Source organism: Dysidea avara, chromosome 1, assembly GCF_963678975.1.
Source record: "Dysidea avara chromosome 1, odDysAvar1.4, whole genome shotgun sequence".
Lineage (NCBI taxonomy): Eukaryota > Metazoa > Porifera > Demospongiae > Dictyoceratida > Dysideidae > Dysidea > Dysidea avara.
The window spans coordinates 47,919,123-47,947,000 of NC_089272.1; the positions used below are offsets into that span (position 1 = coordinate 47,919,123).

Here is a 27,878-nt window from a genome sequence, read left to right on the forward strand (position 1 = left end):
AACTTGACCATTTGGTATCTTCCAAACAGTTATTGATGGTTCCAACTGAAATGCTAGTGCAATCTGCTTAGAAGTAGGATTGTGTCCTATCATCATACCATCTGTAACTAGTAGTGATGAAGTGATACTATAGCAGTTTGTTACAAACTTTATCAAGTCATCAGTGTCAACATCAAAACTACCATGAAGAAACAATTCTTGTAATGTTAGTGTTGTAAAAAATAATTTTATACTGTATTCGCATAAATGGGTATTGATAACAAAAAGTACTTTGCAAGTTTCAAAAATTTTTTTTTCACATTTTGAAGTGTTTAGATTACAGTTATACAGAAACATACACAGTTGTTCATTGGTGATGTTTACCATTGTAGCAATATCCTCTATTGTAGTGTTGGAAGCAAACAGAGTATTATCCTCAGCCAGCAAAATTTGTAAGTTACAAAAATAATATTTGTTGTACGCCACATACTCAATTAAGGTGTGCAACACAAATTTACTATACTTCATACATTTCTGAACATTTTTCTTCCACTGACATCCATCAACACTCCTAATACACACACCAAGGTTCAGCATTTCCAAGGGTGATAAATCATTATCCAGTGAATTGGTTTTAATTGTTCCTTGGATATTGCCACTGCTGACAATAAGCCATATACCAGAAGTGTTATTACTTGACAAAGAAATATCTACCAACCCATTTATAATTCCATTAGGCATAAATAGATCATAAACGAACAAGTCAACAAGTTTATCTTGGTTTGGTAAAACACTTGCAAGTGCTGCAAAGAAGCAATTATTAGTATGAGAACCAATAACATGAATTTTATCAAGTTTTTGCTTTACCAATACACTATACCACTCTTGCACTGAATTGAAATTTGACTCCCAAATACACTCTATAAGATGTATACTTCTGATTCCTTCAGTGTGTAAAAGGAAGTGACATATTATTCTTTCTTCTATGTTGTTAGCGTAGAAAAATGAACCTACACGAAATAACTTTTATATGCTGCATAACATTTTCTTCGATTGCAGTGAACAAACCGGTGTTTGAGACATCATTAAGTATAGCATCATCAGTAATTATCACTTCTGATGTATGCTAAGTTTTAAATAAATCAAAAAGTCTGAGCAAACAGGAAAATGTCAACTGGTTAAAAGAAAGATCAACTTTTTTAACACAAACAATATCACGACTCTCTCTATGTAAAAATCTATTACAGAGAATATCACAACCTGTAGCTCCAATGTTGCACCCTGACAAGTTGAGTGTGTCCCATTGTTTAGTAACAGATCTACAAAGAAAAAACCCAACTGTATTGAGATCATTGGGAAGCAAAGTCTGGTTGCTGAGATCAATTTCTTGATCTTGAAGAAAATTTCCTACCAATGTTGCAACCTCCTTGTTCTTCGACTCCTCAAGGCACTGAAATAAATGAAGACACTTGACTTTATCATTTAGGAGTTTATTGGATATGGTAATTTTTGAAAATAATTTAGTATGCAATCGAACTTTGTGACCGGATAGAAAATGTTTTAATGCAAAGGAAGAAGCACCAGTTATACCAACATACATAATCCAAGCATTATAGTATCGATGCTCCCAAAATGTCTGTTTTATCAATTTGATTTGTTTGCTATCTGGTAGTGTAGAGATATAATAAGCTGCCATGTACTCTTGAATTGAGAAATGAAGAAAATGAAATGTTACATCTTCACTACCAGCTCTTCTATTAAAATACTGAGCAGCCTTAAGTAGTCCAAGACCATTCCAATTCACTGGAGCTTTGGTTAAATTAGGATATAATGCTCTCAAGTCAGCTAGAGTAAATACTATTTTATCAGTTTGTAAACCAGCACAAGCAAGCAGTGTTAATTCTTTAAACACTTCATTGTGTGGAGATGGCAACTCAGATATGCTTAAAATGTTTGCGCTATTCTTTTGATCTGTCTTTTTAAGAAAACGTCTAATTGTCATTTCAATAAACTTTCTGTACATTTCTGTTTGAGTTTTGGGTAAAGAATCAATACAATCTTCAGCAAGACAAAGTAATATGGTCATGTTTAAAGGAATATAACAAAGTGCATTAATTGTGGGATTGAAATATAAATATTGCTGAAGAAAGATAATTTGGTCATCTTTACCTTCCAATGCTGTTTGAATATAATCAAGCCTGTCTTCTTCAGTAAAGCCAACTATTTCTACTCTACAGTCCACAAGACCATGAAGATGTGATGAAGCTGTAGGACGAGAAGTAATCACTAAGCAACATTGTGGAAATACTCTGCGATGAATTATATCTGCAATGAAAGATGTTGTCCTGTCTTCATCAGACATTTCATCGTATCCGTCAAAGATAATTGCAAGATTTTTACCTTCAGTTTTCAAGAGATTCTTTGTAAGGCAACTAACCATTTCACTGCTTTTAACAACATATTGCACAAAGCCTTCAACTGATGTTATATTGCTAACATTGCATTCACGTAAAAATAATAAAAATAGAAGGTCTTTCGTGGTCAATAAGTTATTTTTAGCCCACAAAAATGCAATTTCTTTTGTCAGAACAGTTTTTCCTATTCCAGGTGCACCCTCTATAAGAATTATAGTAGGATGCACTATAGATTTGTCAATAGGTGCAAAAATTTCAGATATATTTTTAGTAGCCCTAGAATATTTTTCATTATCAGATTCTGTAAATGGTCGAGATACAGAATCAGTTGCAATATTTCCTGCAACTGCTAGTTTTTGTGTGACAGTTATCACTGCAGCATCAGGAAATTTACCTCTGTTATGAATGAGGGCTAGTGTTGTGTAGTGTTTGGGATGGTAAGGAGGCCAGTCATCTTCTGTGAAGGAAAATCTGCTTCCAATGTAACAATTACGCAGGTTTGCTGCAGCATTAATGGTAACTTGAATGTCTACACCAACACCTGTAAGTATATCAATGTAACAATACTTAACATCCCACAAAATACACAGATGTTACTTAGTTATACCATGGCCACAAGGGATTTGCCTGATATATATGTCCACACCCTCGGGCTTGGGCATATATACCGTATAGCAGGATTTATTAGCGAGGATTTAATTATAGTGGAAGACCCCAATCACTATAATTAAATATCGCAACTTTTTTTGTAACGTGAGATATAAGAATCGCATGACTTAATTACGTGTATCACGCGATCTACCTCGTGTTTCAGAGATCTACCCCGTGATTCAGAGTAGTGGTCAGGGATGTCAATTCTGAACTACTTTTCGAGAAAGAAAGGATCGTTACCCACTCCGAATGGTACACTGTCTCGCTCAATTCCATCCAAAACGATTGTTGCGGCAAAACGTAAAGTTGAACTTGTGCTGCCACAATCCAGCCAGAAACGGAAGCGAAAATTCAAGGGTAACAATGTCTATGATGGGACATTATGAGCAGAAATGGGGAAAATGACATGTCAAGTAGGGTCGACGGAAGCTGCCAGAAAATTTTCAGCTAAGCTTAGTACACCTACGTATCAATGAGAGCACAATGAGAGGTATGAAGAAAGCCTATACTGATGAGCGTCAAAAGAAGTGACGAAGAGAAGACGACGACCTGACAGTGACCATTTTGCCGTTGAAGAAGCGAGGAAGGCCAATTTTACTGGGCAAAACCCTTGACACAGCAGTCCAGGACTACATTTTGAAGTTGAGAGAGAATGGGTGTCCTGTCAATACGCATGTTACTATAGCAGCAGCAAAAGTTCTAGTCTGAGTGATGGAACCAAGTAGACTATCCAAGAATGGGGGGCCTGCAACTTTATCTGTATCGTGGGCAAAGTCTCTTTTGAAGAGAATGGACTTTACAAAGAGAAGAGGCTCAACCAAAACTGGCATGGCACCAGATGACTTAGAAAGTGCCAAGAAAACATTCATATCGGAAGTACTGGAAACTGTTGCCCTGAACGACATTCCTGGTGAGCTAATCTTCAACTGGGACCAAACAGGGATTAACCTGGTTCCTGGTGCATTGTGGACCATGGACAAAAGGGAGAAAAACGAATTGACATTTCAGGATTTAAGGATAAAAACAACTTACTGCCGTCATGTGTGGGAGCTTCATGGGTGACGTTTTACCTCCACAACTGATTTACGGAGGCAAATCGGATAGGTGTCACCCTCCATTTGATTTTCCACGTGACTGGCTGATAAATCATAGCCCAAAACACTGGTCCAATGAGGGAACAATGCTGGAATATTTACGAAAAGTAATTGTCCCATTTGTAAACCGTGTCCGCCAAGATTTGGGACTAGAGGATGACCAACCAGCATTAGCTATATTTGATCATTTTAAAGGCCAGATGACTGAACGTGTCACACAGGAATTAGAGGAAAATAATATTCATTCGGTGATCATACCAGCTAACTGCACTGGGGACATACAACCAATGGACATTTCCGTAAGCAAGGTTGTGAAGTCGTTTTTGCGAGCTAAGTTTAGCGAATGGTATTCTGATGAACTTTCTGAGAAATTTATCAATAGCGATGATGATAATCCTGTGGACATCTCTTCAGCAAGAATGAAATGTGTAGGAGCACACTGGTTTATGGAGCTGATCGAGCACCTACAGGACAACCCACAAATAGTCATTAATGGATTTAAGCATGCTGGGATTCATCGAGGGCTTGATTTACTAGATGAAGATGAAGATATACCAAAGTACTCCTGTGACGAGGACGATGAAGATGGTGAGTCATCTGATGGATCTGAAGTTGAGATGGATCCACCTACACCATTGCATGTATCTGATGTGTTCACTGACAGTGACTGTGAAGGTCAATTCTCACCAGTGGAATGATAGCCACTACTAGTGAGATCCTTGAATTGTGCTTAAAAAACTATTATTAAACAATGATTCATTTTAACATGTATACATGTACAAGGTCAATGTCAATTTAAAAATCATACAGTGAATTTAAATGCTGAAAAGTGAAATACAATATTACAATTTCTCCTTTATTAGGCATCTAATCTTTTTTATTTTCTTCAGGTCATGTGACTTGCCACGAAGCAGCAGGATACAAGGAACTTCTAACCCACCCTGGGGTAAATCCCCAGAATATCTACGTGGACCACTCACAATGCACGATATCATTCCGCTTCTTAAAATGAACATGCTACACAGCCGTGATATTTTACGAGGTAAGTAACCAACAACTTGTGAACCGTTCATTACTGCAATTGCATATCGGTCAGCAGCATTCGTCACCTCTCTTTCACATGACAGTTCTTCTCCTATTGATGTGGTCCACACAGCATTATAAATATGGTATCCACGAATACTTGAACAAATACTCAAAGTCATTTCACCACGAGCTTCACCATCACCCATCGAATCTTTCTTTGCACCTTTCTTTTTGGCACTTGTACCGTGTTAATTATTTGCGTGTGTGTTCAAATAATGCGCAGGATTTAAATTTAGTGATTTCTCTATTTCGCTAAAATTTGTGTCACAAAAAAATTTTTCTGCGTCAAATTTCGGACGCTATAAAAACCCGCTATACGGTATCAGGTGAATCCGAAGTGGCCATGGTATAAGTAATATATACCACTCTGGCATGCTCACCTAATAGGTGAAAACTAAACCTACATTCATCCTATTACTTTTATACAAAGGCACCTAAACATCGATTGTGGGGTTAAACGCTTTACATGCAACCTTACACAATTCTTTTATTCTAAAGAAGCAATTGCAGGGGCATAACCAAGGATGGGCATGGTTGGGTAAATGGGTGGGCATTTGCCCAACCATCAGTCCAGGCATGGGTCAAAGTACATTGAAAAGTATTTAAGTAAAGTATTTTGAGATTTACTTAAGTATAAGTGTACAAGTACATATGATTTTCAAGGGTATGTACTTAAATACAATGCAAGTACTTCTGATAGTATTTAAGCACAAGTACACATTTAAAGAGAAACTATGATTAAACTACTGTTCAAAATCTCATGATTATGCATGTATGTGTAGGTTCTACAAACAAACATCAACTGTGCAAACCTGGCATGATAAGTGGTGCATTCAAAGAATGAACATCATTAATTTTTTAGTATGCAGTGCACGGTGTGAAAAATTGATATCATGATAATTTCAGTCCATGAAATCCAAATACACAAATCGTCACATTTATGAAAATGAACTTGTCACACTACAGTTAGCTGTGCTATTGACTTTCATTGGCTATACTTTCAAGTATGGAGTGTTTTACACACTTTGATTTTCTTGGTCAACCAACTTGAAATCAACTATAGGTAGTGTCTCAACAGATACAGAGGGTACAGGGACTCAGGTGAGTCCTTTTTTCATTTTGACCATTAATTCCAATTTCAGCCTCTGCATTTCATATGTACATACAGCTCTATGCACATATGAGAGGACTTCATTGTACTTCAAAGCACTTATAAGAACTGTTATGTACTTCAAGTACCTTAAGTACATTGCTTAGAACTTAAGTATAAGTACAAGTACGTACATTACATTTGTACAAAAAGTATTTAAGTACAAGTACTCTAAAAGAAGTACCGATGCACTTCGCTCCAAGCCTGAGTCCATCACAATTCTTGCCCAACTATCACAAGTAGCTTAATTGTGTGCTACACTAACGCAAAGACACAAACAACTGCTTTAATAGTATCAACACATACCTCATTATGCTGAACCATGACTTTGAATGAGGATTGAGATATACAGGCATACCATGTGATCTATTTGATGGAAAATCCCTTGGAAAGTCACTTAACACCTAATGTAGGTGTACATGACACACGCAGTAATTTTAAAATGGAGTTGAAGCGTAGTACTTAATAGTACTGTTCATCTAAACTACAGTGATTGAAATAAACATCAGTTGGATTCATTGTGAATGGTGCCAGTAAGAAATTTCATTTCAGTACACTTGCTTAGCATCATTTTGATAAGGAAGTGCCACATAGAATCTACTACCAATTAAGTTGAGTGGTAAACGGGCAAATGCTCTTCTGGAATATCTGGAATATTTACTTATGCCAAGGAAGTTGATGGAACTGGGGATAGAGAAAAGGTAAACTCATTATGAAGTGTCACGTGCACTATGTGTGGGGCTGACTAACCGTGTTATGCAGTTGACCTAAAGGCTTACCAGATCCATGCAAAATGTACATTGAGTCATTGACTGCTGTGAGACTGAGGTTCTTACATGCTAATGTTTGTTTATAAGAAAGCATTGTCCAGTTCATAAAATAGTGCCCCGATCTTCATTTGGGGTGTGGTGTTTACTTGAAAAAGCAAGTTCGCTGCCACTTGAAAAAGTCTCCTTTGACACTTGTATCTTTGGTCGCTTTGGTTGTGAAGTAGAATCGATCCTCTCTTGCCAGTACTGGACGTGTGAACTCCACTTGAAACATTGCTCAAAACGTTGGTGGCCATTTTAAATTAATAACAACTCAGCATTTTATGTAACCACACGAGTGCACATTAACAATAGTTCATATAATGCAATAACTTCTGGTTTATTTATCATTCAGCTAGTGGGCCAGTTGTGGATAGAATGGACCGCCAACCTAGCAAAATGGCTGGATTTTGGCTGATGGCCGACTGTTATTTTCATCCCTGAATGCACTGCCTATAGTTGGATATGTCAAAGCTGTATAGTACAAAGTACATTCAATAGTAACGAAACATTGCACTGGTGTTTGTTAACTCTGATGACTACCTATATTATGATGACTAACTTGATATACATGTTTAGCAACTCTTATTATCATGTTAGCTATACATATAAAATCTAAACAAACTAGTGTAAAAATAATTTTAAAATTAAAACATGGGAATAGAGATCACTGAAAAAAGTAAAGAAACAAAAATTAACTTCCTATTATATTGATTGTGCTTAACAAAACCCGGGTGCATGATTGGGAAACATTGGGCAGCCCAGAACGTGGCTAAGTGAAGTGCCTGACCAACTTAGTACATGGCTTCTGCATTACACTTGTCATCTTATGACTGTGGCTATTATGTAACGAGCATCATGGTCAATCTACCTGGCCAAGCAGCTTCACTGCACCCAATTTCCCCAACATTCAGTAGCAGGTACACACACACACACCCATACAATGGGAGCAACATAGATACAATAAGCATCTCAAACAGTACACCTACAATGAGCATATCAAGCAGTACATATACAATGAACATATCGAGCAGTAAGGATATCGAGCAGTGCACATAATTATAATGAGCATATTGAGCAGTGCACATACAATGAGCATATCGAGCAGTACACATACAATGAGCATATCAAGCAGTGCACATACAATGAGCATATCAAGCAGTGCATATATCAAGCAGTACACATACAATGAGCATATCGAGCAGTGCACATATAATGAGCATATCAAGCAGTGCACATACAATGAGCATATCAAACAGTGCACATACAATGAGCATATCAAGCAGTACACATACAATGAGCATATCGAGCAGTACACATACAATGAGCATATCAAGCAGTACACATACAATGAGCATATCGAGCAGTACACATACAATGAGCATATCAAGCAGTGCACATAATTATAATGAGCATATTGAGCAGTGCACATATAATGAGCATATCAAGCAGTGCACATAATTATAATGAGCATATTGAGCAGTGCACATACAATGAGCATATCAAGCAGTGCACATAATTATAATGAGCATATCAAGCAGTGCACATACAATGAGCATATCAAGCAGTACACATACAATGAGCATATCGAGCAGTGCACATATAATGAGCATATCAAGCAGTGCACATACAATGAGCATATCAAGCAGTGCACATACAATGAGCATATCAAGCAGTACACATACAATGAGCATATCGAGCAGTACACATACAATGAGCATATCAAGCAGTGCACATAATTATAATGAGCATATTGAGCAGTGCACATATAATGAGCATATCAAGCAGTGCACATAACTATAATGAGCATATTGAGCAGTGCACATACAATGAGCATATCAAGTAGTGCACATAATTATAATGAGCATATTGAGCAGTGCACATACAATGAGCATATCAAGCAGTGCACATACAATGAGCATATCGAGCAGTGCACATACAATGAGCATATCGAGCAGTACACATACAATGAGCATATCGAGCAGTGCACATACAATGAGCATATCAAGCAGTGCACATACAATGAGCATATCGAGCAGTGCACATACAATGAGCATATCGAGCAGTGCACATACAATGAGCATATCGAGCAGTGCACATACAATGAGCATATCGAGCAGTACACATACAATGAGCATATCAAGCAGTGCACATACAATGAGCATATCGAGCAGTGCACATACAATGAGCATATCGAGCAGTGCACATACAATGAGCATATCAAGCAGTGCACATACAATGAGCATATCAAGCAGTGCACATACAATGAGCATATCGAGCAGTACACATACAATGAGCATATCAAGCAGTGCACATACAATGAACATATCAAGCAGTACACATACAATGAGCATATCAAGCAGCACACATACAATGAGCACATACAATGAACATATCGAGCAGTACACATACAATGAGCATATCGAGCAGTGCACATACAATGAGCATATCGAGCAGTACACATACAATGAACATATCAAGCAGTGCACATACAATGAACATATCGAGTAGTGCACATACAATGAGCATATCGAGCAGTACACATACAATGAGCATATCAAGCAGCATACATACAATGAGCATATCGAGCAGTACACATACAATCAGCATATCGAACAGCACATGCATGAGCACCATAAGTCAACATACCGTGTTAGTAGGGATTACTGTGCATTGGCTGCCTTGTCTGTACTGGAGATGTTGTTGGCGTGAGCTAAGAGTGCAGGTATGAACTGTATCATTGCCGGAGAGGAGTGTATATATATATACTTGGTATGCATTGCTACTCCATCTCCCTAATATCTTGATTAGCCAATCCGATATCCCTTCTGCAGCGGCAGTGGTTGCTGTACCACTTCTGAAACTGTGGCTGGAATATTGATGATGACTGTACTTAGTTTTCAGCAAAAGGTGGCAAATGGTATTTGTCAGGTGCTGCCTGTCTAATGGGGAAAATCTGCCATTCTTGAATACTGATCTTGGAGTGGTAGAATTGCCAAAACATAAAGTTGAAGTGCTCTGATGGGGCATGTGGATGTACCACTAGCATGAATAGCAATGGTATGGCCATGTCTAAAAGGATCAGTTTTAGACTGCTCTATCAGCACAATGTATCTGTCCCCAGCAAGCTGTATGTGCCGCCAAGTCAGATTTGGAGTTGCAAATTTGCTAGCTCTCAGGAAACCACAAAATGCTAGTGTGAAAGCTGCCCAGAGCAGATGCTTCTCGGGGAGAATGAAGAATCCAGACTAAGTTGTGACTTCAGTGTCTGAAGGACAATGATGGTTATTGGTAGGTGAGTGTGCAATGATACCCCTTGTGATCGTTTGATGCCAGTGCACAATAACTGGAGCAGTTCATGCTTCGTGGGGTCCTCAAGCTTCTTTCTATGTGACCCACGTGTATGCCAGCAAGATATACCTTGATAGTTTTGTATGACACCTGGCATGCCATGTAATAACAAAAATAACTGAGGTAAGTGGTGAGACTGGAAAGGCTTTAACTGTGTATCGGTTGCAGAATTGCTGAAGGGCTCTCACTCTAGCTTGATATGTTTTCCTCATGGATGGAGCAACCCCTAAGGATTGATAGTGGTTGAGCAATCCCTCAAGAGCTGCATGGATGATATTGGGGTTGGTGGCTGTTCTCGGAGCAAGTTGGTGGAAATGGTGGACCAGCCTGAAAGCAAGAGAGAGCATCAGCAATGCAGTTATCTGTGCCAGCTAAATGAGTAACAATTACATGTATGCTATACTGTGCTGCACAAAAATAGAGCATACGGACAAGGGACATGACTTCGGGGCAATTAGTGGTGCCTTTCTTCCAAATCTCTACTACAGCCTGATAATTGCAATGAACCAAGACCTTCTTTCTAGGCCAATGGTGGCCCCAGGTGTTCACTACAGAAGCTATAGCAAATAGTTCCTTCCAGACTATGCCTATGTCTACTTGGTCACCTGACCAGTGTGACTGAATCCAATGTCCAGAACAATAGACCCCCCCTAGCCAAGACTGCCTGGTGCATCTGTAAACAGAGACATAGACAGAGAGGTGGACCAAGTGCTTTCCAGGATATATGATGTGCCATTCTAGGTGGGGAGGAAAGCTAGCTTAGCCACCAGTCTAGGTCTAGGTATGCGTCTGTGCATAGGCATAGGTGGTGGTGCATGCGTGACAGTTTGCAGCTAAGGTCTATGAGGTAGCGGAGAAATATTCTACCTGCTGGGAGAATATAATAGTTTTCCAAGTAAGGACAGATAGTTTTACTTGGACAGATAGTAAAACTGTCTGTAAGGACAGATAGTTTTACTTGATAGTTTTCCAAGTAAGGACAGCAGTTGATGTTTTGTGCATTTATCCTTCTTCCTGAGTGATTGTATTGATAAGATGAGGTCAACTTTCCACTCCAGTGAGATACTGACTGTCATGTTCTCTGTATCAATAATAATAATCCCCAGGAATGTGAGTCAGGTTGATGGGCCTTCAATGTTAGAAGTCTTGACGGGAGCATTAATATTGTTACATGGGTAGAGCATTGCTTGCAGCATTCCTTTGTACCAGGCAAGCCAGCACTAAAGAAATCATCTAGATAATGGAGTACATGGTGTACACCATGGTTGTGCTGGAGGAACCAGTGGATGGCATCGGCTAACTGAATAAATAGAAAGGGTGCGGATCAAAGGCCAAAAGGCAGACAGATGTCAATATAGAATTGGTCTTGCCATCGGATGCCTAGAAGGTTCCAGTCTTCTGATCTTACTGAAACAAGGTGAAATGCATTCTTAAGGTCTATTTTTGCCATTACAGTGCCCTTACCAAGGGCAGATACGATTGTGAATGCATCATCAACTGAGTTGTAAGAAAGTGTATAATCCTCTGGATTTATGGAGTCGTTGATGCTGGATCCATATGGAGCAGACAAATGGTAAATTGCATGCCAGCTGCTTAGGGACTAAGCCCAGCCCTGAGCAACAGAAGTTTGAAGTAGTGGGGTCTGGAATGAACCTAGCATGTGACCCACATTGCATTCTTCAGTGATGTTAGCATCCAGTATGCTAGGGTTTTGGAATGAAGAGGGAAAGTTGCTGCTGGAATGTGTAAATTGGTTCAGCGTAGCCAATATCACAACCATGCTCTAGGTTGTGAATTATTAAAGTGCGCACAAATGCTTGATCAGGGTGAAGCACTAGTTCTTTTCACAGAACATGCAAGTTAATTGGTGTGCAGGGCTTTGAGTTAAGATGACATACACAGATGAGATGCTGCAATTGCCATGGCAGGTGCTTCGCATGCGAGTGCAACAACTTTGGAGTGTTAGTGCATCAGCATTTATACTGATACTTGTATCGGTATCGGTCCATCTTTAATTAAATCACAGTAAAACAATAAGAGGTGCTACATCCAGAGGAGGTTGGACATGATATAAGTGCTTCTGAAATTTACTATTGATAATTGCATATGTCTATTAGGTGATGAGGAGTAAGTGATAGAAGAAATATTTAGCAATTCCGTACCACGTTACTTTGTGCTTCTTAAGATGAATGGCATGCACATTCTTATTGCAAGGCAAGTGTACAAATTTCTAATTCTTTGTTAGATTCTCTGTGAGCCCAAGCTAGTGGCGTCCACTTTTCTATTTCAATACTCTGGGAGGCTATGTTATTTCAAAAAAAAAAAGCACATTGCTTTCTTCAACAATTAGTGCTAAAATACACATACGTACAATAACATAAAGCGTCCCTATAGTATTACACATTGATTCTACCTTCAAACGTTTACACATGTGATCCCTGTAGATTTCAAGAGCGATTTATGTGCCTGGAGTAGTGGGGTTGAATGGGATAAACTGACTGAATAGACTAAACTTGAAGTGCACCCTTGAATGGTATTAATGAAAACTTTGGTGAGTTCTCGGTTAAACTTTCAATACAAAATGTATGCACTCATGTGTGCATGTCCAACCTCCTCTGTGTTATATCCCTACTGTGCTCAAGATACCATAATGGAAATACACAGTAGGGATATAACACTTTTTATTGTTTTACTATTGTGCACTACTCCAGCTTGTTTCAGTACTTTTTATCGATGTGCTATGGTCCCTACTCTAGTTGAAAATTCCAAATTTTCTTGTGTACTTGTTGTCAACTTTTTTTGTGAATGATTATTATGGCTGACGCATACCGCATCTGAAATGGTGCTGCATGCCCCATCTGAAAAGTGAAGTATCCATTATGCTTCGTTGCCAGCTATGTTTAACCCATTATACAGCATTTTGAATCAAGAATTGTTCAAAAAACACCTCTGCAATCCATGCATACCGAAAGAAAGAAACGATGCCAAGTGCCCCAGTTATATCAATTGTGACCGGATCTGCGAAAATCTGACATAATCGTGCAAGCCTAAATTTACAGTATAAAGCACTGGATACATTGGGTGAATAATTGCACATTATTGAAAAAAATCTGTAAATTTTTTGAATGCCTCTTTCTTAGTGAAAGGACTAACAATAAAACCCTGGATATCATCTTATTTGCCTGCTCAAGAAGAGTTGGAAAATCTTTGTTTTGTTGCAGTAGACACGCGGATACGGAAGTTATGAGTGTTTGTTTACATCACATCGAAGTGATCGCACGTGATCGATTTTTCTTCACGAATTTTGCCTTTGTATGCAGTAGTAAAGGAAAACCTCACCCAGTAATTGATTTCCCTGTTCATGGTGAACACGATGGTGAAAATAGTAGCTCTGCAGCTCAATTCGTCAGTAAGTTACAAGTGTTTTTGTAGGTGCCTGTAATTTATTTTCCCTATACTCGCGGGACAAATCAATTTTTCTGTGGTTGCTACTTTGTAGGACTGTAACTCCTAAAGTTATTGGCATATGAGGCTAAAACGTTGCCAGAGGGTACACTTGGCTAAGTAGATTATAAATATTTAATAGACAGGAATTTGAAAAAAATGCGTGATTGTATTGGGTTTTCGCAGATCTGGACACAATTATTGTCTGAAAAGTGAAGTATATCCTTTATGCTTTGTTGTCAGCTATGTATAACCAATTACACAGCATTATGAATCAAAAACTGTTCAAAAAGCACCTCTTCAATCAAAGTAACCATTATGAAAAATATGGACGATTCTGTTATGAAGGGAAGCCATCACATGCTACCACCAAATCAACACTTTTCACTGTCAGCAAAGATGAATGGGACACAAAGGAGGACACTGGTAATTCCATGAAGAATGCATTGTACATACTACGGTATGCCAAAAGGCACCTCTTGGGCCGAAGCAATGTCGGACAGTGAAAAAATCAAGCCCATAGCCTTAGCCGTCATCAAGTTATGCTTGTCTGAAGGCATCAGTCAGTCAGTCAGTCACTAAAAATTCCATTAAATAATTTTTTTTAAATTCCGTAGCAACTTGTTGAAAGTGTTGCAGGTTGATCTGAAAACTTGTTTGGGTGCCTCATCATCATCAGGGGAAATTGAGGCTGGTATATGGGTGATTTTATTTCGTGGGCCATGCCTACTCCTTTGTGGTCCCTACTATACAGTATACTTTCATACAGTATGATATATATATATACACACACACAAATATAAGAAAAAATTGCAATTTTAAATTACAATAGAGACAATATAGTGCTACAATAAAAAGTACTGAAACAAGCTGGATCATGAAAAAAAACAAGCTGGATTGGAGTAGTATGTAATGTCCAATTGCTGTAAACCAATAAGCAAATATCCCTACTGTGCATTTTAATCTCCACAGCACAGTAGGGATATTTGCTTCTCACTGTTTTACAGCAATTTGACATTACATACTACTCCAATCCAGCTTGTTTCAGTACATTTTATTGTAGCACTATATTGTCCCTACTTTAATTTAAAACTTCAAATGTTTTCTTATACTTGTATAATAAATGTGTCTGTACCCATATTGACATAGCACAAGGGGAACTAGGTGAGAGAGAGCACCCTCTACATTTAGAAATCGAGATATTCTAATAGAACAGTCATTTACTCTAATAAAACAGTCATTGGCCTACAGGCGTATGGCAAATGTCAAGAGAACTGAATTAGCAAAGGCTGCTACTGATGAGTGTCAATCTGCATCAATCACAATGCAATTTAGAATTGGCAACGATAGAAGGAGATATAACATCAGGGCCGGAGGAGGGAAAATTGAGTTGGTCAGGCCATTGACTATAATGTTGAAATTGCTACTATATACATGACAATGAGAGAGGAGCTGTTGTACAGTGTGCGAAGCACACTCTGCGAAGTGCAAAGCACGAGCATTCTAGGGGGGTCTGGGGGCATGCCCCCACAGGAAATTTTTGAAAATTAGACTCTCGGATATGCAATTTTTGTGATATTTCACTGCTAGCTAGCTAGCTATATAAATATGCTCAAGACTATCTGTTGTTCTTCAGACTTTCTATACTATGTATAATTATAGACCTGACATACAGGGGACACAACATGTCGGAAACTTGCTGTATGGTTCATTTAGTTATAGATAGCAATTAGAAATTCAAGGGGGGTCTGGGGGTAAAACCCCCAGGAGCTGCAGAATTTTTGTAATTTAAAGGTTTGAAAATGCCTTAAAATTTAAAATTGATGCTAAACTTCAAAGTAAAACTAGCTAGCAACTTGCAACTTTCCCCCCAAATTTCACAGGGAACCCATGCAGCATGACCCCCTTTAGCTAGGATATAATTACTATACAGTGAATTCACGCAGCTACAAAAAGCTACACAGCTACAAAAATACAGTATACTACTATACTGGTTTGTATGAAGTGAACGGATCATCACGTAAATATGCTGGTGGACAGTCACGAGACCAACCAGTATTCGAAAATGGCGCAATGTGGGTGAGACTGAGAGTTTGCTCAGTATCTCGACAGGACGAGTGGGTAGTTGAAGAGGAGTGATTTCTACTCAACATCTCATCCAGATGGCCACCATGTAATGTATGGGTGTACAGCTTCTTGCCGCGGAATGAGTCATCTGGTTTGTCACACATACGCTTTGTCACTGCCAGCCCTTCGCCCAGTAAAAGAAGCCAAGAGAGACAAGCCAAGGAATGCTAATGATTATTTTATGAAGATTGAATTGTGATATAAGTGTGCTGGTTTAGAATCAAAAGAAGGCACCTGCCTTACACGTGAAAAATGCCAACTGTCAGCACACGTGATACTGTATGTAGAACCCACAATCATTTCTGTACGAGACGATACAAATGCTATGCTGTACTGTAAGGTAATAGGAGGTACTATACGTGTAGTTCTGTGCTTTAGTTAGGCTGAGAAACTAGGTAACTACTCTTGTGCATTTTCAATAACATCTGTAAAATATACGTAGCTTCATGTAGATGTGATCGTCCAAAGATTGCATGAGAATAATGTAGTTCAGTCGAGCTGGTCAGCTAGTTGGTTCAACTCCAGATTATTGGTCCGGCTCAGGCCTGACCAACCGGACCGTCTCCTCCGGCCTTGAACATGCCACATCATGATGAAGTTACAGTGGTGTTTGGTGGAATGGATGGTACACCTCCAATGGACCGTGACATTATTATCTATCAAAGAGATAAATTGTTGCAACGCATATCACACATGTCAGCCAACTGTGACACATGATTTATCCGATACTGTTTCCACGTGGCAATCCCAAATGGCACTATGATCTCACACGTCAGCAAGTGTTCCACAGAAAACTGTAACAGGGGCAGTTTTATACACACAGACTGGCCATACACAATGAGTTTAATCCCATTCATCATAGCAAGAAACTTTTTCAACAATTACTTTCACTTCACACATAATTAATACACATTGGCTTAGGTATCAAGCACATTGTATAATCATGTCATTGTGTCGATATGCATAGATGTGTTTGATAAATTGTAACCTTCAAATGCAAAGAGTGTATTTACATAATATCGTAGATAGGGAAATATTCGACAGTAAGAATATTTCATGGTTGCCTATACCAACAAAAATAAATTACGCGAAATATTTTCACTCTTGAATATATTTTATTTGCGAAATATTTTTTGGAGGCTGAGCCATCAAAACCGATGCAGCACTTGAGGAATGAGTACACTGTTGGAGAAGAAAGACTAATGGCCTACTGTCAGGGTTCCAATATATATAGTCTCGCGTGTCCAGTCATCCATCACAATTGCCTGTTCAATGTACAACAAGTACTGTACCTGTATATCAACTTTTATCATATCTTGCATGTTCATTCCTGGCACACCAGCAAAATTATTTGCTGTACAGAAAAATTCACTAGTAAACTATTTCCATGGCTTAGGCTGTCCACAAAAATATAACACATTGAATTTATTTTTAAATTATCTCGAATGAAAATTTCCCGATTTACGGTACTAATAACAATGGTCTTAATGAGTGCATTTTGCACGGGTATACCTAGTACAGTAATAATACTACTGTACTTGAAAACTTTGCCTTATATCCCGTCATAGACAAAATGGCATTGTAAGGTTTCATATTACATTGATTCAACACCACCTTATATCATAACAGTAAATGTCATATGAACTTTTACAAAACTAAACATCAAATAACCAATACCTGTCAGGTCTTCAGGTAGTTTATCAATAGCATTGATGAGTACTTCCCATGTTGTATCATTATATGTATTCTGTTCTAGCCAGTCACTCAGCATCTTACTACAACACTCCTCACAGTTGTTGGGATGATCATGTTCTATGATGTTCATCTGATGTTCCTCAATATTGAGTTGTCTACCTAACTGTCTCCATTGTGGGGCCCATCTCACTACTACATGATTCTCAATATCTTTTATGTTTGCTCTCTCTTTCCCTTTAAAAGGAGTTCAAGATTAAAAAGATAACACTGTAAATGCTGGATTTAAGAAAGTATTTCATACATAAATTACTGTATTGAAATAACCTACTATGGCTACATACAAGTTTACTACTGTATTACCACAGATACACTAACTTTACAATGGGATTGGAAACGGAAGTAACTTACATGACAACTCTGTACAAATTCTCAGTATGACCTAACAAGAGCGAAGAACCATCCATGTTTCGCCTGCGTAAGTGATAATCGCCTTAGATACATGTGTAGTTACCAGAATTAACTTATTTTTAATGGCTTTCTTTGTCAGTTGGTCATCGTGTCAGTTTGTACTAAGACAGATTGGTTCATTGGTTTGTGCATAACAACACAAAACCGTTTGCTACATGGGAAACGCTGGAAATACTTGATATTTATATCAGGTGCACGTGTTTGAAATACTGTACTGTACATACGTATTAATATTTCCTATCACAATTGACTAAATTAAATGATATATGACAAATGAATGCCCTGCTATTATCTGCCTAGCAAAATGAAACATGATGGAGGCAGCTGTGAAAAAATGGTGCTGGCTACATTTGGCAGATGGAATTCTTCAAGGTACAATTTAGTGAATACTTATTGAGCCTACAGGAATTAAGGAGTAATGGAGAATCGGAGAACTTTTGTGAAGTTCTAATGTATGTTTACTGGTATACCCACATTCTATTGATCACTATTGCACTTTCTTTTCACTGATTCTTGCAACATGACTGATGATAGCATTTATTTCGCAGAGCCTGTTTTCTTTCTTGGTTGTATAGAAATCCACAAGCCTCAGTCAAATTTGACAAGTGAGCTCTCCCCGCTGCTAGCTCCTAAATTCTGGATGTTAGCTACTGTGAAAAGAAGACAGGACTGTTTGCTACTGTAGAGGTGCTTGACAAGGCCATTTCTATATTGCTGTTGAACAAACAGTGATAACCATGAGACATTTTAACCATGTAATTAGTACATAGTTTATTATATTCATAAAGAAAAGATTGCCTCAGGCACTATCCAGTAACTCTGATACCCAAATGCATCATGCAACCTCAATTTACTCCACTTGCTAGTTTAACTAACTGTTCAAAATCAACACTGCACTCCTGTATATCAATTAACCCAGCCCAATCTTAACACCTCCAGGGTCTTCTACAATTACTAAAAGGACAAACATATCACTGAATAGCTTCACCAAATACTCTATACAACACATCCTGGACATTGTTTGGTTTACGACTGGTAGCTACTAGTACTCTCCGTTACCCTCCATGCACACCCATTATATATTATATAGTTATACAACGGCCACGAGTGCTCTGCCTGATATAAACGCACGAGCCTGAGGGCCGTCAGGCCCGAAGGCAAGTGCGTTTTATACAGACAGAGCACGAGTGCACGTTGTATAACTGTTATGTACCACTCACCTAATAGGTGGGGAGAGTCTCACAAGACAGCTGTAACACTTATAAAGGCCAGGTTTCTAACATCGATTGTGGGTAACCAAGCCAGACGTTGCGATGACGTTCCCCCTGCAGTACCGCAGCCACCTGAGATACTGAAAGCTAGTACGCTATGGGTTATATCACTAACCTGCATTCGCTGTTCTACTCTCATCATGTAGTGCTCAGCATGCCAGCGTGATCACTCAATCGCCACATAGACTAAGCACCAGATTAATCGCCATAGTGATTCTCTTGAGCGAAAAAAAGCAGCTAAATAGACAGTTTAAGTAAACAAAACCTAACTACTAAACGATACTAGTCTAATTCTTACTATTCACACTGGCTAAACTTGAATCTGGTAGCATGACAAAACTGGTTACCACAATCGAACGTAAAGGTTAGTATTATTTAGAATATATTAGTTTTATTGAGTCATTGTTGAAGTGGACTACAGTTTAATCTGGGCTAAGATGGCACTGACTAGTAAGGTGTATAAGTACGTTTATATATATGTAGACTAGAGTTGTGGCCCCCCGCGTTGGCTTTTTCGATCGCCATTGGCTGCTTGTAAACATTATACGTATTGGTGACGTTATGGCCCACAATCGACCTTTACATGTCAGGCTATAAAAGAATTTGAGTGATCTGTGAAGTTTCTTTCCACCTAGTAGGTGAGGTGTCGTAGTGGTCTTGGCCACCGGCACTTGTGCTATGCTGCACAAAACCGCAGCCAGTGCAATATCTGTATATTGCAATATTGCACTGCGGTCGGTGCATTATAACTTATAATGCACTCGTTGCGGTCTACAAAACCGCAACCAGTGCGTTATAAGTTATAATGCACTCGCTGCGGTCTGCAGCAGTGCAATATACAAATTATGGCACTGGCGGTGCCTTTGAACTGCCCACGCAGAGTGGTACATATATATATATATGTATGTATCCTATTCACTACATTCAATAGCTACACATATTCAACACATAAAATTGTATCTGTTTCAATATAATGAAAGTGTGGATTTTATCATTACAAACAATATGGCAATGTTCATAAAACCCTGGAGGAGTTCTAGATGTTTATTTTTTCATATGAATTTTCTGGTGTGATATTTATCACATCAGAAAAATTCAGTATAGTTTATTTTATCATGGCTACCCTTAGCTAAGTACTGGTAACATATGAGATCCATACTATGGTAATCATCTTGCTTCTATAGAAAAGATCCAAAGGCAAGCTGGATACTCAATGACTATGATTACAGCCAGAGTAACAGCTACGTTCGTCGTAAAAAATGCACCTTTGCATATAGCACAAATCTGTCAACAATCTTACATATTCCAAACTACTTCTCAAGTATTCAGGATTCACCACCTTCAAACTTACGATTTTATCAAAAATAGAACAGATACTTACAAGCAGTTTTTTTTCTCAAACCATCACAGTATAGAATGCCTTACTATTATAGAATCAACATCAATCAACTCATTTCTTGATCAAACCAACAATTATTATACTTAATCTGTACCAATTAGCTTTTTGCCTTTGGTTTTCTTTGTAATTCAAATCTAGTCCTCAGCAGTGATGTCTGTCCACTATGAAATAAATTTAAATAGCTAACTTTATTTCTTCACTGCTACTTGGGTGACTCGATCAACATCCTACTCTCCCCGTCCATACACTGGCTTTAAATTCATTTCCTTGAGTCTAAACACCCTGCTGCATGCGTTGGTCACTGGGATCTAAAAATAGTACCTTGAACAGTACAGCACCATGTTGTGCCAGAAAACGTCATGTAGAAGAGCTAAACAGTCCACAACAACTATTAGTCTGGTGTTTGTTGTTGCACGCCATTTGCATTATTCAGTTAAGAAATAACTGGGAAAACTACTGAGAAGGTAACTGAGAAGTGGGAAGCATGACTGAGAAATAACTGGGAAAACAATAAAGTGATAAAAATTGAGAAATAAGTGAGAAATGAGAAATATTTGGGGAAATAAGTGAGAAAATAATTGAGATGTGATAAATAAGTGAGAAACTCCCAAACTGGCCACCATAAGATACAGCTGTACGTAATTAACACTATACACCTTGAGTTGGTGTATCACAACCAGGTGGATGGTCGGCACATACGTAATCATATAAGCGATTGTCAAGAAGCACCTGTTTAATCAAACTGTCAACATACAAGCCCAAATCTAGTCTGGTGTGGTCATGCACCACTTTGATTTTTAATTCTAATCAACCGTGCTAAATCCTGTCATTTCTTGTGCGTAAAAGTATACATGATTACGCTTATGCAATGATTTCACTAGATGCATGGTTACAAGGTTTCGATATCCTTTTAACAAGCTGTACTGTTAGCAAACAAGCTTAACTATACTACAGAATTAACTCTCTACTGTTGCAACTATAACAGGGATCATCGAGGAGAGCCTGATTTGAAATACTACAACTGTTACATCAAATACACATACATGACAGTCAGTAATGCAAGTTCTTACAAGATTGATAGTAATACCAGAGGTGTTTGCTGTATCATCATCCTCTCCTCCATCACCTCTGTAAATGTTACAACTGGAAAGGGAGTCCAAACATGAATCCAAATACTCTTTGTACATGGGGACATGTGGCATCACTTTGTATTTCTTCTAAATCACTAATAATAATGGCACTACTTTTATTAGACATATTCATTTTACGAGTCGTTATAGTTTCATGCATCTAGCCTTCATGATTAAGTGATCTAGACTAACTATGGTGTGAGCTGAAATTTTTTGTAGGGGTGTACCAGTACCCATTGCACCCATGATCCTTACACCCCTGACTTGCTCATCAAAATTGATAGGCTTCATTTTCACTCGCTTCAGCCCAACAGGCCTAGGTGCCTCAGGACATACAATGTATGCATCATGGACTTACTTTTGTTCTCCTTTGTGTCCCATTTCCCACAGCTGACAGTGCAAGGTGTTGATCCACATTAGTGCATAGTGGCTTAGGGCGTTCCCTACATTTGTAATGGGAATTGTCCATATTTCTGTAGTGACTGGATTGATTACAAATGCACTTCTCGTATATACTGTTATTTATTTTGTAACGCTGTGTAATGTTAAGGGCTAAAATGAAGCATAATGGCCACTTCACTTTCAGTAATTGTGACTGGACCTGCGAAAATCCAACACAGCCTAAATTACACAATAAAACATTGAATACAATGGGTGAAATACTTGTGTACTATTGAAAAAAATTCTGTAAATGTTTTGAACCACCTCTTTCTTAGTGAAGGAAGGGACTAACAATAAAAACCTAGATACCATCTTATTCACCTGTTCAAACAGAGTTGGAAAATCTTTGTTTCATTGCAGTATACCCAAGGATACGTAAGTTATGAGTGTTTGTTTACGTCATGTCGAAGCAGTTGTATGCAACTGATTTTTCTTCACAAATTTCACTTTTGTATGCAGTAACCAAAGATGAGTAAAGAACAAACTTACCCAGTAATTGATTCCCCTATTCGTGGAAAACACGATGCTGAAAAGTTCAGCTCCATACCTCAATCCGTTGGTAAGTTACAACCATTTTTGTAAGCGCCTGTAATTTTTTTCCCTATACTTGCTGTACAATTAGATTTTTCTGTTGTTGTTGTTACTTCACAGCCGAAAGTTATTGGCATATGAGGCTGAAACTTTGCCAGAAGGTACACTTGGCTAAGCACATTATAAATATTTAATAAACAGGAATTCGAAAAATGCGTGGGTTTTCACAGATCTGGTCACAATTATTGATAGTTGAGGAGCATGTTCAGGTGAAAACACTAAGTCTGGAGTCATCCTTTCTTTTGTTGTGGTTCACCAATCATCAAGACACATGATAGTGTGTCGTGCGGCCCAAGAAGCCAGCGCTTCACACCGTGGGTATATTGACAGGAAAAAAGAAAAGGTCATTTTCACACCTTTGTATCTTGGTGATCTCTTATCCGATTGGAACCAAATTTGCTACAGCGTTGCCCGCCAGCCAGGGGAGTCTGCATTCCAAATTTGAAGGAAATCGCTCTAGCTCTTGAAGGAAATCGCTGTATTCATTTACTCCCTTGTTTATTTCTGCTTCATGAGTAGTAGTAGATGGTGCACTATCATCGCCTGTAAATCACAGTAACAAATTAAAATGTGTATAGGCTACTGGAATTTAATACGTTACAAGGCACATTTAAAAAACCTCTTACCTGTTATCCATTTAAAAATTTTACCAAGAGCATAATGTTTGCACTTGGTATTAAAACACCACAATGGTTAATAAATTGTTGACAAAAGGATTATTGTAAAACACAGGAATTTCTTTTTTTAATCTGCTCAATAATTTTCTGGCTTTTGCCAAACAGCATGTCAGCATCAATATGGGTGGGTAATTTCCATACAAAATGGTAACTGCCGAGGCTTCCCCAAGAGTAAGTGCAGAGGTTAGCAGAAAATGGAAGGGCATTTTTAACTGGTGGATGTAATAGAATCTATCAATACATTTTGGTGGTGCGAAATCTAGCACAAAAAGATACTCGTAATTACCGTTAGCACCGAGTTCATCAATAAGGGATCTAAGTTGAGATATATGACCTTTAACACCTTAATATGAATTGAATCAGTAATAGCAATACCACTGTTCTTTAGCTGCTTTTTTTCTACCAACTGGGTAATATAGTTTTCAAAGGATGAAAGAAATTCACAGTGGCATGCTGTTATAGAGTCTTTGCATCCATTTTCATCACAGACCTTGAAATGTCTGGTCTATTGAAGCCTGAAACTCCAGTGAACATTTCTGGCATGCACAGAACACCCTGCCTCTTTTTCTGATGCCCATCAATATACCAGAGGGCACTGCTGAGAGCATGAACAAAAGGTGTACCATGTGAATTTCCCAGGTGAAATCATTTTTTCTACTGTGGCATTATACAGTTTGTCTTTATTCAGGTAACAAATCAGACAAAGGCTTATGTTCTGCTGCTGACAACCTGGCACTCTTCTGCATCATTACAGCAAAAATATTCACCACAGATACAGAAGTAGTGAGACAGTTAACAACATTGTACTGAATCAACTGTCCAAAACTGACAAGTCATCACAAAGTTGAATATCTGGATCAATGTTAAATAACTCATTGGATTTTCCAGTGAAAACTTTGTTGTATTTACTTCAGATGATGGTATGATTATTGACACTATACAAATAAGTTTACTACATGGAACGGACATAATTTTGCTCAACCATGAAACACTGTAATTTTCACAAACTAACCTCCAGAACTAATTCACAATGCTTTTGTTTCATTGTAACACTAATTTAGTGAAGGTGTCAAGGCATTGAAATAGCTCATACCGTTCCCTTCCAAATATCTGCCATTCAATTCATCATAGAAGTGATTTTCAACCTTAAAATAATGCGCTTAAATTTTCTCTAATTTTCTTCTGCTATAGCTCATCTTAATCACTATTCACTGCTCTTTCCAAATCTGGTCCAGAATCTGATGTATCTATCACATGTCACGGGTTATTGTTTATTGTGCCTTTTATTGCATGCCCCTGAAATGCCCAATACAAAATGTATGGGGAAATTTGCTACACCCAGTTGGATTAAGCCATTTTGACGAGCCAAAATTTTGTGAATTGGCTTCTTTTGGCATCATTGTACTCACAGAGAATTGCTCTACAAGTATCACATCCGGAAAGTTACTAAACAGACACGAGGTGGGCAGTACATGATGGTTAATTTACTTTTTCAATCGAAACGTATTGGACATACCTATTTCAGCTAGCATTTTTGCCATGAACAAAAGTATAGCAAAAAAAATGTCCGCAAACTTCTTAATATATCTACCACTTATCTTCTCAAATAATTCTGAAAAAGAAACAGAATTATCTTCCATGTGAAAAATTGTCCAAGCGTTTTGAACACACACACACATAGCTAGTCGCCATATTTAAATTTATAACAAGTCATGTGATGGATATTGAAATATTTAAAGCAAAAAGCATGTGGGAGGAAAACAGGAAAATAGCAATCAATCTTAAGTATAAAACAATGTGAATATATGTACAATAGTGCTAGTCACTGCAGGCCTGGGTCCCGGTACACACGCCACTTTTGCTGGCGTAGAATACATAGGGACCTCTCTATACTATCTATGCTATCATGCAGCGTGATTTTAGTGTTAGACTACCACGTAGCTACGCTTTACAGGGATTTGCTGCGGTGGGTTGGTATAAACAGTGGACCCAAGGACCAGGTGCTGATCTAGAGGGGGCTTCTGATTTTCTGGAATTGCAACTTCAGCCTAGCTGCAAGTTGAAGACCAAAAAAAAAAAGTCATTACGTGGTATTGAACGCTGTGAAGGTGATTTCAAAGGTAAAAGTATGAAGTTTAGCCAATAGAAAAGGCCATAATATAATACAGTATGTATAACTCTTTGTAATATCAGGAGCTTATGAGCCGCTGAAGGAGCATGAAACTCGGTGCCATCACAATCCAAATTACGTCACATCATTTGAAATAAATTGGATACGACATGCGCGAATATATATATATATATATATTTAAATGATACTTAATCAGGGAAAATAGCATCAGCCAAAGAAGGCTGTTTTTCAGCTATGCCCTGAGAGCACACACACAAAAAAATACAATACAATATAAGTACATACATACACAACAAAACAGAATTACATTGTACAAAATAATGTTTTAAAACCATTCACAGTTTTAGCACTGTATAGTGCTTTAGGTAATCTGTTCCATATGGCCGTACCCCTGTACGCCAAAGACTGTTTTCCATAATTAGTTCTAACACTTGGAACAAATAATCGGTGTAAATTTCTACCAGAGCGACCAGTAACATCCACAGCATATGAAAAAATCCCATGTAAATAAGGAGGGGAAATCTTGTTGAGAATTTTAAAAACCTGTACAGCTGTGTGAAAAGTGTGCCTTTCAGTTAAAGATGATCGAAAGTTAAAGTTATCAGAGGAATGGAAAGATGATGTAAACTTAGAATGGAGTCTTTCCAAACGACGAGTACTACTAGAATTTGATGGTAACCACACAGTATCACAATAATCCAACACCGGTAAAATATAAGCTTGATATAGCAACTGCAGAACTCTAGAGGAAGCCGGCCTAACCCGATTCATAGCAAAAAGTTTCCTTCTAACTCTACCAAGACATTATGTAATTGGCATGCGTCAGAACGCCCCAGCTGCCATAGCTGAGGTGGAAATAAAGACCAGTTCGAATGCTAGAGGGCGCCTAACCATGCAGTGTTGGAGGGGAGTACGCTACACCGTCGCCATTGGTCCTGCCAGTCGCCTCCCTGTACTTCTGTGACGCCTTGGTGTTCCCTCATTGTTGAAACGTGACACGCTTTGGCGACAGTTCAGTCATGTACTTAGGCCTCCTCGACAATGAACACAGCCCGTTATGGCTGAGCTCGCACCTTGATACTTCGTCACGCGCAATTCCGTATACGGCTTCCAATAACGAGATTTTAGTTTCCTTATAAGGAAACTAATCGGCAAACAATTTGGATTGTGATGGCACCTGGCAGGCAGCGTAAGTTTCATGCTCCTTCGGGGGCTCATAAGCTCCTGGTAATATATATCACCGAGACGAATCTTAGGGGCGCGCGCTATTTCAGAGGGGGGGTTCTCCAGAAACCCCCCTAAAACCGCCCCTGAGGACGGCACTAGATTTCCACTGATGTAGACTCGGATATAGACTAACTTCGCAACGGAAAATTCCCCATACAGTTTAATAGACTATTTATCAACGATAATTATCTATGATTATAATGAAGACCCTTACTTCTAGAAGTTGTTCGAAACTCGGGCAGTGTGTCACGAAATTCCTGATCAAAATCTCTAACACATTTCGCCATGTTCTCGGATCCCGGTTCAGCCTCAGATTCTTCCACATCCAACGGATCATACGAGGGGTAACTAATGGGTTTCGTTATTTACGGACATCCTACGGATCACGTGATTACTATTTAACCACAAAATGACGTTATACCGGAAACTTAACTTTATGCAACTCGAGGGGTCCGCAACGCAGCGAAATCGCGTACGAGATTCAGAATCTTTACGGATTCACCGGAGATTCAGGGATTCCGAGGGATTCAGTCGAGATTCACTAAGATTCCCCGGGATTCATGCAGATTCGCTGAGATTCGGTGGGATTCACCCAAGATTCAGTGGGATTCACTCGAGATTCAGTGGGATTCACTCGAGATTCAGTGGGATTCACCCGAGATTCAGTTTATATTCAGTGAGATTCACCCTAGATTCAGGCAGTGAGGTTCACCCGAGATTGATTCAATCAAATTTAGCCCGGC

The 27,878-nt window shown here is 38.6% G+C and overlaps 1 protein-coding gene across 1 annotated transcript; it reads right to left on the reverse strand.

Moving 5' to 3' along the window:
- Positions 1-1,086: 1,086 nt before the first annotated feature.
- Positions 1,087-27,517, reverse strand: LOC136266173 (NACHT, LRR and PYD domains-containing protein 12-like). The gene is made up of 3 exons (XM_066061174.1): positions 27,350-27,517; positions 17,783-18,034; positions 1,087-2,934 (listed from the first exon to the last, which is right to left on the reverse strand). Exons 1-3 carry the CDS (start codon positions 27,420-27,422, stop codon positions 1,106-1,108), a joined length of 2,154 nt encoding a protein of 717 aa, XP_065917246.1. The 5' UTR covers positions 27,423-27,517; the 3' UTR covers positions 1,087-1,105.
- Positions 27,518-27,878: the final 361 nt, after the last annotated feature.

Excerpts from the sequence above, each read along its gene's own strand:
- LOC136266173 (XM_066061174.1), bottom strand. The coding sequence starts at position 27,422 with ATGGCGAAATGTGTTAGAGATTTTGATCAGGAATTTCGTGACACACTG. Across the intron at positions 18,035-27,349 it reads GTTTCGAACAACTTCTAGAA|GGAAAGAGAGAGCAAACATA; the intron begins GTAAGGGTCTTC and ends CTCCTTTTAAAG. Across the intron at positions 2,935-17,782 it reads ACTACCTGAAGACCTGACAG|GTGTTGGTGTAGACATTCAA; the intron begins GTATTGGTTATT and ends ATATACTTACAG.